The sequence below is a fragment of the Hipposideros armiger genome, unplaced genomic scaffold, assembly GCF_001890085.2.
Source record: "Hipposideros armiger isolate ML-2016 unplaced genomic scaffold, ASM189008v1 scaffold_122, whole genome shotgun sequence".
Taxonomy (NCBI): Eukaryota; Metazoa; Chordata; class Mammalia; order Chiroptera; family Hipposideridae; genus Hipposideros; species Hipposideros armiger.
This window is the reverse complement of record NW_017731472.1, coordinates 2,023,349-2,040,814: the sequence shown is the minus strand read 5'-3', so window position 1 is coordinate 2,040,814 and position 17,466 is coordinate 2,023,349. Positions and strand designations below refer to the sequence as shown.

The 17,466-nt window shown below is 38.4% G+C and overlaps 1 protein-coding gene across 2 annotated transcripts in view; it reads right to left on the bottom strand.

Annotated features, from left to right (window-relative positions):
- The window catches only part of RAB3C (RAB3C, member RAS oncogene family), a 268,191-nt gene that overhangs the window by 240,977 nt on the left and 9,748 nt on the right, over positions 1-17,466 (bottom strand). For both annotated transcript variants that reach the window (XM_019648231.1, XM_019648230.1), the window contains exon 2: positions 4,473-4,700. In XM_019648231.1, coding sequence (XP_019503776.1) covers positions 4,473-4,700 — 228 coding nt within the window. The remainder of the gene's footprint in view (positions 1-4,472; positions 4,701-17,466) is intronic.

The window sequence follows — 17,466 nt, the reverse complement described above, 5'->3', positions numbered from 1 at the left end:
GTTGCATACAGACCAGAAGCACATGCTTGACAAGCAGATGGCACCTTTGTGAAAAGGAAAAAGCACCCCCTCCTGGAGCCAAGCTCAGCTCAGCCAGTGGCGCTCTGGCTGGAGAGCAACCCCAGCTTGGATGGTGCCCTTGTCCAGTGCACAACATGTTCATCTGTATGTGACAGCCCTGGCCTCTGAACATGCTGAGGATGAGTTTCAAATTAACTCAGCCTGGCCAGAGGTCAGAAATAAAGACGGGAAGGAGAAGGGGAAAGAGGGAAGGAGGGAGAGGAAAGACAAGGGGAGGTGGGGGTGAAGGTGAGAAAAAGAAAATGCAAAAATGACAAAATGCTTGTTATAATTCTTAAGAAAGCAGTAATCTCTCTGCTTACTTGCCCCCAGTCCACTCTAAACCTATATTCTCTAATTAAGCTATGGACTTTTCTTATAATCTTCCATTAGTTAGAACCAACTGATTTTTAGACTTGAATGATGAAGACTCAACTGAAAAAGGGAGATCCATGTGCTTTCTTTAAGCAAAGGAAGTTACCATTTATTTAGGGGAACCACTGTCTAGCCTGGCTATCTATACAGTCTAATTTCAATAATTACCAGCAGTCTTTACTTCGCACATTGCTCAATGTTCTTATAGTACTAATCTCGGTACTGAAAATACTAAAAAAGGAGATAATCTTAGTAATGGATGCTATATTACTTTCAATCTGCTCACTGGGAAGAAATATACTCTACTTAGCCTTTCTCAAAGCTAAACTCCTTTTTAAATTAGAAGCAAAATATTATAGACCTCCACCTATGAAATACTTTCCTATAATTAAAGTGAAAATCATGCTAGATTTATTTCTAATATATTTATAACATCATTAAAAAGACACAAAATAATAAAAGAACCAGCCTGAATACTTGTAATCTCTAAAATTTTGAAGAATTTTGAGTTGAGAATCATATAAATGATAATAAAATGAAAATACAATAAGAACTGTTAACACAATAAAGGATAGAGGGATTCATTAATATACTCTTGAAATACAGAGCTTGTAACTAAGTACCAATGAACAATAATATTTCTCTAAACAAGTTTATTCCCAGGCAGTAATGAACTTCCACAGAACTTCCACAGTGATGAACATGTCCAGAAGTGTCCCTGTTTCTAGTAGCCATTAAAATGCTTTTTTTGAATGTGGCCTGTTAAAAATCCAGTTTGTGAACTCAGAAAACCCTTATGAAGCACATATAAAAATCAAACCATCAAGTAGAAAAGTAGGAATTTTCCCACTCAGGCTCTTCCCTCCTGACATTTTAGAAATACTACTTGAAATGTAGACTTAAGTTTCATGTTCCTAAACCTGCTGAATTCCATTGGCAACCAGTTATGAGATGTATCACAATTGCCATAACACAGCACTTACCTTGAGAGTGAACTTGGTAGAGCAGCAATCAGACTGACCCAGCCAGCCAGAGGTCTGGGTTTTCACTCTGCTCTGTCACTAACTGTAAGGTTAGGTCAAATCACTTGACCTCTCTGTATCTTGGTTTCCTAATCTGGAAACAGTTCTATTTGTGGACAGTATAAAATTAGTAGAGTGATGAGAATCATCAAAATCTGTAGCCTGTCTTGGTAAAGAGAATAATGCATCTGACTAATCCATGATGGTTTTCATTACTATGAAACCATTTTGCTTTTCTTCCTTTGAAATACAGTGAAACCTTGGATTGTGAGTAACTTGGTTTGCAAGTGTTCCGCAAGACGAGCGAACATTTCTAATACATTTTAACTTGGTAAACAAGCGATGTCTTGCAATACGTACAAATAGTTTGTTTCCGGAATGAATTACGCTCGCAAACCAAGGTATTACTGTATATAACAGGCTGGGATATTGTGATGTTAGAAAAAAATACATATTTGGTCTTTTTCTGGGTTCCTGGCATAGGACTTCTAAGAGCCTTGGAGTTTCTTGAGTGATAGGGGTAAAAGGAGCACATTTTGATTCATAACAAGTCCTTTTGAACCATACCAGAATTTACCAGAGTTTACGCTAATGAGGTGACTCTTCGTGGGCCCCCAGATAGCTTAGCATGGGGGCTGGTTGAACAAACCATATGATCAAAGGGTTAGAACTTTTAGCCCCTCCCCTCTGATCTCCAGGATAGAGGGTTGATGAACATCAGGTTAGTCACCAATGGCCAATGACTTAATCAACCAAGACTGCAAAATGGAAACTGCATAAAAATCCTGAAGTATGGGGTTCAGGGAGCATCTGGGTTGGTGACACCACCAGGGAGGACACGGAAGCTGCATCCATGCATGCCTGCCCCCATCCCTTGCCCTATGCTTTTCTGTTTGGCTGTTCCTCAGCTGTATCCTTTAAAATAACCAGTAATAGTAAGTAAATTGTTTTCCTGCATTTTGTGAGCTGTTCTAGCGAATTATCAACCCTGAGGGGTGGGGTTATGGGAACCCTCAATTTATAGCCTATAGTTCACAAGTACAGGTGGCCCAGAATTGTGGTTGGTCTCTGAACTGAAGGGGGTGGTGGTGCGCATTCTGTGGAACTAAGCTCTCACCTGTGGAGTCTTTGCTAACTCCAGGTAGTTAATGTCAGAACTGAACTAGTGCCAGTTGGTGTCTACAGAGAATTAAAGAATGGCTTGGTCTACCAAACCCATACATTTGGTGTCAAAAGTGTTGTGAGTAGAAACAGATTGTAGTGTAGGCTAAGACAATTGTGGGCCTCTCAATAAATTATTTATACATTAATGTAAGTGCATAAAAATATTATAAGCTAGGGAAAATAGTTAATTGGTAATTAAAATGCAATGAGGTGACAAACCGTCAGTGCCAAATAATTCCCAAATAAATGATTTGCTGAAGTCATAAATAACAAGAACTGTATACAACTAAATATTTTCCAGTATACTTACATTGTAGCATAAAGCAAAAATCCCTAGAATTACTGTAGGCATACCTATACTCATCATATCTCCCTCTGCATGCCTCAACTCATTGAGATGATCAAACTCTTTCAAAAATATTTTCATCAACATCCTAGAATACATATTCTAAGATTGCCATCTTCGCAAAAACAACACCATATTCAAGAAGACTTCTTAATTATAAAAGCAAAGGGTACTGGAACGATTTTTCCAACTTCTAACCAGACTTGAAAGACTCCAGAGTTAGGCTAAGTAAAATCATAACAATCTGTTGTAAACTGCTAAGAGGATACTTGTCTGTGTATTCATCCGCATCTTTAGATTTTACTCCTAAGAGCTTTCAGGTATGTAAAGGTCATCCAGTTTATATAAATATGTTAATAAAGGGCTCTTCTATTTAAAAAAAAAAAGCTTAAATGCTTTACTTTGGGATTTGTGTTTCAACTTTCTATATTTGAGGAGGGAGGCTTATCATCGATCCTACAGATTAACCATGGCACCAGCACCAAATGGTAGAAGATATCGGAATTGTCTCAGAAAACAGTAGAAACCTCACCTTTTGGGAAAGTCCTGTTTATAGCTCAAATCCATCTAAGTGGCAGAGGTACAAATGAACAGAAAAAGGGGGTCAAAACTATTGATAACTGGAAATAGGTCCTCTCAATGTACCCATACATTATATCATATACATTAAATGTTTAGTACATAATTATCTCTTGGTGTAATCAATTTTTTGGTTACTTCATCTTTTATATTACCTTGAACCTGTTATCCGCATATATTTTTCTTCTGTTTCTCACTTGCTATTCTAACTTTAACCCAACAATTTAGTTATGGAATCTCTGATTTTCTGGAAGGGGTACAGGGAAGCAGAGAGCTAGCAAAATGGTCTCAAAACTTATTGGAGAACTTTTTGCCTAGGGAAAAACCCCTGTTTAAAATAAATATTCTATTTCACTTGTTCTGTTTTGTTTATGTGGATAAGCATAACTGTTAGAGCTGAGAACACACATTCTGTGAAGTATAAATAGACCACGTTCAAAGTTATATCTGGGGATTATTGAAGGAACCAAACTTAAGCTTTTCTATATTTGGTTGTTCACCGTCATCTTTAAAATGCCCAGAACAGGCTGCTTCCTGTGACCTAAAAGTCTAGATCCACTTTGCCTATTTTGTGGATTAGAAAAGTAGCATCAAAGGACTCACAGACTTGCTCAAGGTCACACAGATCATAAAGGCAAAGCCAGGCTTCTCACCGAGTTTTCCTTCTACCACCAACACAACAGACATTTAGATTTTCTTTTTTCTGAAGACCCTTAAGCATCACATGACAACAAGGAGCGGCTCAGTTTCCAAACCTTAAAGAGGTGTCACTCTACTGCCTTTGAAACAGTGTTCCACAGCAAAGAACCTGGAAATGGAAGTCTGTGGGCCCCATGGAGACAGAAAAAGGCAGAAAGCTTTTCCCTGACACATGTGTATGTTCAATGCCCTAGACTGAAGAACATTCTCGGGTCAAAGCCACTTACCCAAATCTGAAGCTTGATTCGCTTTTCATTTTTGAATACAGTTTTCACTTTGAAATCAATCCCAACTGTACTGACAAACGCAGATGTGAAGGAGTCGTCCGCATAACGGAACAGGAAAGATGTTTTCCCCACACTGCTGTTGCCGATGATGAGCAATTTAAACATGTAGTCAAAGTTCTGATCAGAGGAGTCTTTCTGGCCATACCTGGCATCTTGGGCAGAGGCCATCTGTGGTAAAAAACAAAAGAGGTACGATCAGTCTCCCATTTGATATGAAGCTAGCAGCACGCTCATTATTGGTCTTGCCAGAGACAGATGTCAGACCACTCAGGAGACAAGTAAGAGTGCTCCCCGGTCTTCCTCTGATGCTGGTATCCATGGCAATAATTTCCCGCTGGAAGACAGAACAGCAAATCTTACAGCTCTTTCCAGCTGTGTTAGTGTTTGTCACCGCTCAGCATTCAGAACCAATCAAAGACATCTAGAAGGGTAACATGAAAAGCAAGGATAGGAGGACCTGGCGAGGGCATGTGGGCTCTGAAACTTTATAATCCCAGTGATGGAGACACCAAAGTGTCTGAACAGCAGGGTGTTTCTTACTGAAGTATCTGAATTATGAATCTCTTATTTTTTAGGGAAGCACACCCAAAACATATCTCTTTCACCAATTAATATCACATTATGTCAACATCCAAACATAAATTTATTTCAAATTAAACATAATGATGCCAGCAAATACATATGGTTCGGTGTGCCAGGAATGGTTAATTTATTTAACCCTCACAACAATCCTATGAGGTGGGTCCCTTTATTATTTCCAAATTCAAAGGGGAAAACTGAGGCTTAGAAATATCAAGACTATGCTCGATTTCACACAGGTACTTGAGGCAGGCTTCACATCAGGCAGTGTGGTGCCAGGGCTCATGTTCGTAACCTCCACCCGATTTCCCAGTGAGGACTAGAGAAATACATGCATGCGCTCTGAAAGATGATGTGGGAATACACTGTGAGATTCATCAGTGGAGAGCCCCCTACCTGGATTCAAACCTTGGCTCCACCCCTTACTGGCTGTGTGACCTTGAATTTGTTATTTTAAAATGGAGTACCTCACTTTCCTCTCTTATGTGAAAAAAAATTATTATCTAACTTGGACTTATCTAAGACAACATCATCAGTTGTTGAAGTCAGGGTGTGTGTGTGTGTGTGTGTGTGTGTGTGTGTGTGTGTGTGTGTGTGTTTATAGACCACTGAGGGAAAGGGGAAAAGGGAGATGGTAAGATAACATACTTCCTTTCTACAAATACTTATTGCCTATAAAAGAACACAACTATATATAAAAAAAATATATATATATACATATATATACATATATATACTCACAAAAAGGAAATCTGTATGAAATTTAAGGACAATAAAAGTTCTGATGGTACTTCACACTTTCTTATTAAATATAAGCTTAAGCATTTCTCTTTTTAAGTCCATGTAACCACACCGATGTCTTCAGTAATTACAACTTGTAATAAGTGTTTGTCAGTGGGCAAAATTGGGCCACTAAAACAGGCAGATACAATCACTTTCCTTTCTGGCTCAGGGGTCCACATCATAAGATAAACCCCTGCCCCCCCCCCACACATCCCCAACACAAGCACCAGTCAAGAACAAAAACAGGATTCTAATTCTCAACTATCAGTTTGAACCATGATGTCCTGCTCTGATGACTTTTGATGCCCCAGAGAACCAGGTCAATGCTTTGTTTGGCACTCACATTCCTGCAGATAGTCCTTTCATCAATTAATACTCCCCTCTTATAGAGCTGCTAAGTCCAACCAGGCCTGCAAATGACCTCTATTAAGATCTTTTTACCATCTTTTACATGAACCAGCCCAGATCCTAGGTTAAGAATGTTCAGCTAAGCCCAGTCAGAAAATAGACAGTACAAGTTTCCTAGAGCTGCTCACTTACTCAGCTTGATGACCTACCATAGATTACACCCCACTACCCTAAGGTGGTATTCCCACTGAGTCCTGTGGCTCTCTGGGTTGCCTAAAAAGAAAATATGATACATTTTCTGCTGCTATCAATCCCAAGTCCTATTCCAAAATTAGACTGATTCCAAAACCTGCAGAAATATGGACATCATCAATACCTAGAGGTTTTTGTTTTTTTTTTAATATGATCATGGAGATTTAGATGGGGAAACCATACTGGGATTTTCTTTAGGAGGAGAAATTGAATATGTTCAATTTCAAGGGCTGATACACCTTGTTGTGTAGGCAGCAAAGAAGGTGATGGGAGCACACAGGGAGCCTAGGAGGAGGGAGGGCGGAGCTGCTGGATACGTAAATCTAGAGCTTCTAAAGCAGCGGGTTCTCAACCTGTGGGTCGCGACCCCTTTGGGGGTAGAACGACCCTTTCACAGGGGTCGCCTAAGACCATCAGAAAACAAAAAGATATTTACATTACGATTCATAACAGCAGCAAAATTACAGTTATAGAGTAGCAATGAAAATAATTCTATGGTTGGGGGTCACCACAACATGAGGAACTGTATTAAGGGGTTGCGGCATTAGGAAGGTTGAGAACCGCTGTTCTAAAGGGTTAACTAGAAAAGTTTGCTAACCCACTATTCTGGAAGGTTTTTTTTTAAACTATTCCCTGATTGATATCCCTAATAAGAATCACGGAGAGCCAAAAAGATATGCATTGGGTATGTATATGCGTTTTATCCAAACTTTAGGATAATGAAATAAATGCTGGCTTAGAGGATGGAGAAACAGACGGTGCTAATGCCTTGCTGAGAGCAGAAATGAAGCAATTTGACAGCATATGAATGTTAAAAGGAATTATAAACAGTCGCTATGTAAATTTACTGACACCTCTAAATACTAAGTCATGTGAACATTTTCAAGGAAAAATATAGCTGAAATTTGAAAACATGAGTATGTCCCACAGAGCAAACTGGATTTCATAAAAGATATAAAAGATAATTAGTTAGATTACATTAATTTGAGTTAATTTAAAAAAAGAGAGTCACAGGGTTGGATAGAATCTTCAGGGAAGTTCAACTTCCTTCGCGCCTCAAATCCCTTTTGCAGCACATCAGCATCTCAGGTTAGTATCCCAGCCTAGCCCTTCACACTGGGTGACAGAAAGCTTATTGGGCTGTGAAGCAGTCTATTTCACTGCTGAACAACTGCAATTGTTATAAATTTCTTTCTTAGATTTGAGTTAAAATCTCCTTCCCTATAGCTTCTGCCCATGTGTTTCGGATTCTGCCTTATGAATCAAGAGAGAGTTGATTCCTCTCGCACCTGAGATAACGTCAGGTGTCTTAGGGACCAATCATAGCCCCCTAAGTTTTTTCTCTTGCTGGGATGATCCCAACCACTTTAGCCCCTCTCCCCACACAGGACATGTCCAAAGTACCCCACACATCCTGCTATGTTAAAATGGACATCTCTCCAGATGTCCAAGTCCCATCCCAAAAATGGTCACCGTATTCAAGGTATTTTTCTGGTTAGTACAGAGTAAAATGAGACTATTATATCACTCTTAACAGAAAAGTGTCCTAAAATGCTCAACACTTTTCGCACATTACTTGTTATAAACATAGGTCTCCCTTATTCCTATCCCATACATGGGCAATTTATTTTTTTAATGGAACTGTCAACCATAGATGTATCCTAGTACATTTTCTTTGTTTCTATGTGTAATTTGAATCTGATCTGATATTTTTATGTTCTTTCATCAAAGATATTCATTATCCATTCCATAGTTGTCTCCTAAGTTTGATCAGTATGAATTTAATATATTCATTGAAGACCCTGATCAAAATGCTAATCAGATTGTAGACAAATAATGAACATTTTACCCTGCTGAATATATAAATCTATGGATGAGGCCTCTATACTATGTCATTAAGGAATTCAGAACAAATCCTTAACCTCTGGGAGCTGGTGTCTCGCAAAAGTTCTGTGCTATTCCTCTACGTGTACCTGGGTTCAATAACAGGTGAACAGATCACAGACTTAATTGATCTGACACTTTTAATTCCAATTCTAGTTTACCCAGAATTCCTACTGACCAGGGACCAAACAGATTACCTCTGATTAACATATGTAACCACAGCCTATTTCAGAATTTTTGACATTTGTTTTTCAAAATAAATAGGAAAAGCCAATTATGTTCAAGGATTCCCTTGGGCACTTGAGAATCTAATCTTATCTAAGCCATTTTGTGAATCTGATGAGAAAAACAGAGAAGACATTTTAAATGTATTATATTCCAACTACTACTGATAACACCTTGAGGGTCAGTAGGAGGAAGAACCGAGGGTAAATTATCCAGAAAAGAAACTGCAATTCTTTGAAATTGGGAGGGTGGAAAGTAAGGATGGGACATATGTATCTGACATGTAGAAATACATAAAGTAGTTTCAAATCTCAATTACTGTTACCCGGAGGAAAGGAAAATAATAATAAAAAGAATCATTCCTGAGAGCTCCAACGTAAAGACTATAATTTTAAAACCAAGAAGGAAAACATTAAAAGTTGGATTTGCAAACCTCTGTCATCTGGCCCCCAGGCGGCATCTCCTGGTGCAGGTCCTCCCCTGTGAGCCGTCTGCCGTCTCCGTTTGTCTCTTAGGTGGACTGGAATTGTAATGCTCTTTGCAGTGTCGGGCCCAGCAATTTCTCCATGTGTCTGCTACTGTTTACTCTGGCAAGATCCGGCTGAGGAGCAATAAAGCGCTCCTCATGTCACTGTGGACACATTACCATGAAGCAGAGAGGATGTTGTCCAAGGAACTGGAAGCAGCCAGGGCGCCACAAGACATAACCCAGCCCTGGCTTCTGAAATAAAGGCCTGGAAAAGGAGGGCCGCATGCAGAAATCACGCCTGTCTCTACGTCAGCAGGGAATGCATTACTTTTTTGTTGGGCTCACAGGAGAATGTATATGACGGCATGCCAAATTACGGTAATGCTTCCAAGAGACACGTCGCCATGTCTTCAAGGTCCTCCCCTTAACTTAGATCTCACAGAGCTCCTTTCCGCCTGTCTCTGAATCTCCATTCTCATGCATAGCTTCTTTGGTGGCTGTGGAGAACTCACAGCTTACATACAGTCAAATGGCAAAATAACTGTAACAACAGCTTTCACAGGCACTGTACTGCGTGCTTATTATTATCACACCTAATCCTTTCACTGTCCCCAGATATCACTATGGAACTCTTAGTGCCCCCACGTTAGATGAACAGAGTGCTCTGGGTGTGTTTCAAAATGGCTATTTTCCCCTCCCCCTGCCAGATGCACGAGGGGACTTTTCTCTAGGCTTCACTGTGAGAACTTGATAGGGCTCCTGAAGGTAAATTTCACAAAATTGTGGGAACCCCCATAAACCTGGGCCCCCTGGAGTTTTTATTTAGACTTGTCTACACGGAGCCTCCAGCAATTCATCAATCACAGTTTAGGTTTTCCTACTCTGTTACTGGTTCCCATGGAGGTTTCTGTTCCAGTGAATTATGATTCTCTATATCAGCCTATCTGTCTCTCCAATTTGGGGGCAGCAGTTTTCCCTGCGCTTCAAGTCTCAAATCTAAGAAGAGTTGTTCATTTTCAGTTTGTATGGTTTTTTTTTCTTGTGTGAGAATGGGAGTGACCATCTCCAAGCTCCTTACATACTAAACAGAAATCCCGAAGTCATTATCCCCATTTAAAGGATGAAATTAGGGGATTTGAGAGGAAGCTACAGTGGAGGAGTCCTTGTTTTTCAATAGGTTATCTTGATTTCTCTCAGCCTGTACTGAGTCCTCATTTCGTGGACCAAATGTGTTCTTACACGGTCCTGGACAGGCAGACTCAGACAGTTCACGCTTCCCTCCACCAAACTCACAAGCCTCGGACTCCAATCACAGAGGAGAATATTGGAAGAGGGTAAGCCTGATTCTTCTCTTTGCTTCTAGAAAAATCTCCATTCCTTTGTTGAGCAGACGCATGACCTAAATTTGATATTTTAAAATTCATTATAGTGGTTTTTTAATCTCCCTTGGTGTATAGATAAACATTGCTATAGTGTCAAGTAAAAGGAAATGAAGTTTATCAAACCATGTAAAAACAGTTCCTATTAGTATCAAAGGCCAGTGTTCTCTGCCCACACTAGTTCACTCCTGAAGTGGTTACAAAGGGTTCCCAGAGGGAGGGAGCCTGTACCTGGGCTATAAAGGGGAGGCCCAGGCCACAGGGCGAAGAGTGTAAACAAGCTCTGCTGAGAAGAAAAATAGAGTGGCTGGGAAAGCTCTCTGTACTCTGATGACGCAACCCTGACAGCTGCAATGAAGCAGAGCCCTGGTCCCAGCAGCTCCTGGTCATCCTCATGAATGTTGAAGCCAGAGGGTCATTACTGCAGCCCTGGGATGCTGATGGTACCTAGCTGCTGGTAATCCAGGCCTCATAGACTGTAGTGTGAAGAGAGGTAGAGAAACAGCATTCCCCTTCTTTTCTAGCAGTCCTGAAATTATGTGCATGCAGGCACATCTGTGAAAAACACGCATTCTCCCTCCATTCTTGTGTGAGGTGAATATGGTAAAGAGCACACACTCTATCGTCAGGCTGCCTGAGAAGGATCCCAGGTCTGATACTTCTGGAAATTTGGGCACGGGTTTGGTTTAGTTTTGGCTTTAACTATCCTAAGCTGCAATTTCCTCATCTGTAAAATAGAAATGAGAGTAAGATCATCAAAGTAAAATTATCGGCATGTGTTAAGTGCTTGATTACAGCTTCTATCCTCATCTCTGCTATTCTTCTTGGTGCACTACAGTGACACACACGCCACTCACTTGCATTGATGGCTCCCAGCTATCTTACTCTCTGAAACAGAGATGGGCAACTTTATAGAATATGCGTCCTCTCATTTCCTAACTTTAGAGGGCAAGCGATTTTGACACCCATCACTTCCATTCTGTAGAGTTTCATAACTACTGCAATAAACACTTTACAATTATTCTCTCATTTCAAGTATGAAATGGAACAAAGAACATTCATCAAAATACCTCTCAGGATAGAAGCTGACACCCTGAGGGACCTGTGTTTAGACAGAAGTGTTCTGTGGTCTGGACAGTCTATTGGGGGGGGTGGGGAATGTGACCAACAGCCATCTACCCTGAGATATGACCTGTCCTGTGGCACTGTCTGCCACCCAGGAACTTCTGAAGGGTTACCAAACTAGTGAAACCCTTGGATGCGAGTGGGCTTTTATAGAAATTGGAATAGGGATGATTTTTATTTCTGGACTAAAAAGGGGGCAGAATTCTGGTAATACATGGTAAGAAAAGCATGGGAAAGGAAGCTCCACGAACTCAGCAGTAAGTATGGGGAAACATCTCTTACATGGCCTTGGAGTTGGCTTTAGGTGAAGATGAACCTAATTTCTGATACTGAGTTTGATAAACCATCAAAGTCCACAATATCATAGACAACATTACTGTATTAGAAATGTAAAAGTTGCTAAGAGACTGGATCTTAATTGTCCTTATCATACAAAGTAAATGATAATTATGTGAGGTGTTAGCTAACACTACGATTGTAATCAGATTGTAATATATAAATGTATCAAATCAAGAAGTTATACGCTTAAACTTACACAATGTTATATGCAATTATATCTCAACAAAAATGATTTTTTTAAATCCACAGTATTATTATTTCAAGGAGAAATCATTAAAAGATTTCCATGTATACATATAAAATAGTACATATAATGTATAAATACATATTATCTTGCATACATGGTGGTTATCTCCATCCTTTCCCAAAACTGCTCTAAAATAATTGCAAAGGGTTTTCACAAAAAATTCCATATAGACAAAGAGAAGTAAAAAAGAGAGGACAACAAAAATTTGAGATTTGGAAGTGACTGGCTGGAGAAAGGGAATCGTAGGCCTGCTAAGGAAATCATCCAGAACCCTTACCCTGCAGAGCCTGGAACGACCTTGGATTTGGAGATGCTGGATGTCTTGATGGGGTGTTGCTACAGTGACCACCTCTCCTGGTTTGCCTGTGACTGAGGGGTTTCGTGGGACACAGCAGGACTGTCAGGGCTAAAACCAGCAAGCTGGGATGGTTCATCACCCTGGGTATGACCAGGGCATGCAAACAGGAGAACTGGTTGAAAGTCCAAGCCCCATACCCCTTCCTGATCCCCACAGCCAAGCAACACTCTTCCCCATATACAACTTTATTCAAACACAATTGTTTAAAATATTTTTTTAAAAATCATTTTGGACATTCACACTTTCTACATGCAGATGTCAATTTATAAAAAAGAAAGGGCCTCCCTCTTAGCAATAAATGTAAAGAATCCTTTAAAACTGGCTCATGAAGATAGATAATGGATATATAAACTTTCTTATCATTTCTTGGTAGCAAGAAACACCAGACACTGTGATCTCCAATACCTGCTCTCTCACTTTTATTCAGGAATACAAAACTAAATCCTCGTGGGGGACACTAGGTCCAAGATTTCCAAACCTGGGAACTCTACCTGAATTCTGCATAATTCCAATATTCAAGGTGGGGACAGGTGTCTGTAATTTTTAAAGACCCTGAGTGATTCTTCTGATGAGTCAGCTTTAGAATTCATTGTATTAACACATATCCATATGGAAGCCAAGGCGGGTTACACTGTCAAGGCCACAGGGATATATGTAGGACGCCACTGAGCAATCTGACATTTAGGCCTATATCCATAGGATGTGGAAATAGAATCCTAGTGCTCTCTGCCAGCTGGTGTCTTCCCTGACACCCCTTCTGAAGCTAGTGAGAGTAAATCTCATCACCATAATGACTCTGCAGAGAGGATCTATACCTTAGAATGTCCAACCTGCCCTGACAAGCCAGATTCTGAGAAATGTGTTCTCTCTGCCCTGGTAAGAGCCAGAACCTTCGGAGGGCTGGTGATATAACTTACTGTGAGCTTCCTGTCAGGCAATGAGGAGGTACAACCTAGTAAGAAGCAGTAATTGCTTTCTCAGAGCATATTCACCTCTACTCTGCTCAGCTCTGTAGAAGGCGGCCTTGACTTTCTCCATCGGTTATTTTCAAAAATAATACACAATTAGACTTTACTTCCCCTCACTCCATAACAAAGCACCCAACAGCTACAGGAGGCTGTGTTCAAATTGAAACCACAAAAGGAAGAGTGTCTCTTGCAAGAGTATCTCTTCCTGATAAGGAAATAAAAATGAAACATAATAGACATATCCACTATTATGCGGTATAAGAAAAAACCCTTCTTAAAAATACTTAGTAAAATACTCAAAAGATTCTCACTGAGGGATAAAAAGCCTACATTTTAATATTAGTACGTTTCCCAAGAAATTTTCATCATTAAATATTTAAAAAGTAGTAAACATTTAAAAAATATTAAATGTTATCTCAAAACATTTAGCCCTTGAAAATGCCTCCAGAGACTTGCTATAAAGATTCCTTCCAAATCTTGACATTGTGCTTCCTTTATCCCACTCATTGAGGTAGGTCATATGTAGGACCAAATGCCCCCATTGTCTACATGCTTATGAAACCAAGGGGATATCTGGACCATTCCTGAGGAATTCGGTGGGTTAGGAGTCTACATATTTAAGTTTCCAGATTGTGCAGGTCCACAAGTTAGAATGACTGACAGAGCCATTTTCTAGTTATAGTCATCCTTTCTTTTCATTCAAAAACTACTATTATTTACTACAAAGCACAAGCCTGCCCATGCACACTTATAAAAGAATGCTCACATACACAGGTGTGCTGTGTTTCTGTAGTCCCTTCACATCAGCCCTACCACACAGACAGGTGTTCAATGAATCAAACATTCAAAAGAAAAAAAAAACATCTTTTATTGCTAACACCATAGGTGATCCATAAGAATCATAGTTTGCTAATTGATACTTAACACATTCTTTCTTCAAGCTCTTTGAGGCTCCTCAAGATACCGCCATTTGAACAGAAATTATTCTTTGGTGTTGGCTTGCAAGTTTCTCTAGTTGATGAGACTCAGATATGCATGAGAGCCACTAGAAGATTAAGTAAGCACCCTTGATGAGCTACAGGTAAGCTAAAAACAGACTAATGAGAAGCTCAATGCCTCACCTCTTAAAATTACATTATGATTTGGGTTTTCAGACCATAAAAAGCTGAGAGTGGCAGAGCAAAGAGACTATGATTCCAGGTTTTTCTCAGTTAGGAGGCCGAGTAGGCACAGAGAATGAGACTCTTTCTGGCTTGCTAAGCCTCAATTCCTAGTACTAGGCCCAATCCAATCAGCTTATTGGAGAGTACACCAGGCAGCTATTGAACCTGTCTTGTTACCATTCACTAGGTGACTGAAGACCTAGAACACTCACCCTTATGGTTTAAGTAGACAAAAAAATATGTCATGACCCTAATAAAACTGACATAATGCTTCAAACCAATCTGAACCATGTCAGTGCTGGAAAAGGACCTTGTTTTTACAGACTTGAAGCTGTTAAGGAATATATTAGTTGGCAAAAGAAAGTTACTGTTAAAATTATTTTATTTTTATAATTTTTCACCTTCTTCAAATTTTTAAAGTGTCATGACACCCACAATTTTATTTGAAAAACACCAAGAAAAATTATAGCATCAAAAAACAATAATCATGGAAATACAATTAAATGATAAAAATTGAAATGTAAACATAAATCCTTCCCCCAGAAATGTATAAGGAATAATCAAAGCACTAATATTATTATTTAGATTTCTATATCACCTTTTCTCTCATCCAAGTAGTAACCATGCCCAAGCCTGCTTAGCTTCTGAAATCAGACAAGTCCAAGAGCTATGTCACCTTTTCTATAGAAAGCTCACTGTGCTTTCCTGGTTCTGTGCGATACTATAAATGAATTCTATTACATTCTTCCAATATTTAAATATCTCATCCCAAGAGAGTGCATCTATCTTTACTTGGCAACAAAACATGATTCTAGTGTAAAATGAAGCCAACATTGAACCTCAAAGGAAAAGTACAATAAATGAAATAAACAATGCCTCAATGAGCTTAACAAAAAGCTGCAGATGGCAGAAGAGTCAATGAACTTGAAGATAAATCAATAGAAATTGTACAACTGACAAAGAGAAGGAAAAAAAAATAAAGAAAAATGAGCAGAGCCTTGGTGATTTGTGGAACAGTATCTGAAGTCGAACAAAAATGTAATTGGAGTCTCAGAAGAGAAAGGAAGGGAATAATGGGATGGAAAATATTTGAAGATATAATGGCTTAGTGTTTTTCAAGTGTGGTGAAAAACATAAACTTACATGTCATATAAGCTCATTCAAACCCAAGCTGACTAAATATAAGGAAAACTACATTTAGGGCATCACCATCAAAGGGTTCAAATTCAAAGGTAAATAGAAAATCCAGAAAACAAAAAAAGTGACATATTACATACAAGGATATAACAATGTGAAGAAAAATTGGTTTTACATTATAATGTAGGTCATAGAAAATGAAACAAACTACTTAAAAAATTAACAAAAAAATTATATGCAGCAAAATGATCATTAAAAATAAGGCAAAATTAAAAAAAAATTATCAGATGAACAAAAACAGAATTTCTTGCCAGCAGATCTGTACTACAGGAAATGTTAAAGAAACTATTCAGACTGAAGGAACAGCAGACAGAAACTCAGGTCTACAGGAAGTGAACCAGAAATGGCAGGTAAATAGTGGGAAAACATAAAAATATACATATGTTTTTCTTTTCTCCTCTTAATTGAAAAAAAAATGCATGTGTTGCTGAAAGCTAAAATTATAAAACTATACTGGGAGTTTATAACAAATGCAGATGTAACATATATGCAAACAATTTCACAAAGGATATGGTAAATAAAGTTACTATATTTATGTGAAGAACGCAATATTAAGTAGACTATACTAGGTAAGATGCATATTATAATCCTTAGAATAAAAATGAAAAAAATTCAAAAAATGTAGTTAAAAAAGCCAACAGAAGAATTAAAGTGAAATACTGGAAAGTATTTAATTAAGCAAAAGAAGCCAGGAAGGCGGAAACAGAGGAACAAAAAAGATAGGATAAGTAAAAGCAAATAGCAAAAAAGTAGGTTTAAAGTCAACCATATCGATAAGTGAGTCATATGAAAAGGAATGAAAATTCCAATTAAAAAGCAGAAATTTTCCCGACTGGATTAAAAATGTAAGGCCCAATTATATTTGACCACAAGATTCACACTTTAAATATAAAAACACATATAATTTGAAAGTAAAAATGCAAACATAATATTATATATTCCTATATTATATATACAAATATATATATATGTATATGTATATATATATAAAACATCATGAAAACATGATGTTAAGAAAGCAAGAGTGTCTGTATTAATATCAGACTAAATACTCATAGACTTGAAGATAAGAAGTATTGCCAGAGATAAAAAGGGAAAGTTTACAGTATAGAAAGAAAAATGTTTTAGGAAGACACACAATTACAAATGTGTATGTACCTGATAAGTTCAAAATATCTGAAGCAAAAACTGAAAGAACTAAAAGAAGTAGATAAATTGACAATCATAGTCAGAGATTTTACAACCTTTTTCTCAGTAATTGATATAACTAGACCCAAAATCAATAAGCATATAGATGATCTTAGCGACACCATGACCTAATTGACCCTGCACCTCACAACTGCAGCATACAGCATGCACAGTGCACAAGGAACATTCATGAAGCTGGACTACATGCTGGCCTAAAAATAGTCTAAAATGTTTCAGAAGATTGAAATCTTAAAGAATATGTTCTCTGGTAGCAATAGAATTTAATTAGACATCAATTTCAATAAAATGTCTGGGAAATACACAGGTATTTGAAAATTAAACAGCACCTATGAATTAAGGAAAACATCACAGGAAGCAAATAGTTTGAAATAAAACATAATGTAAATACTACACTTAGAAATATGTGGGA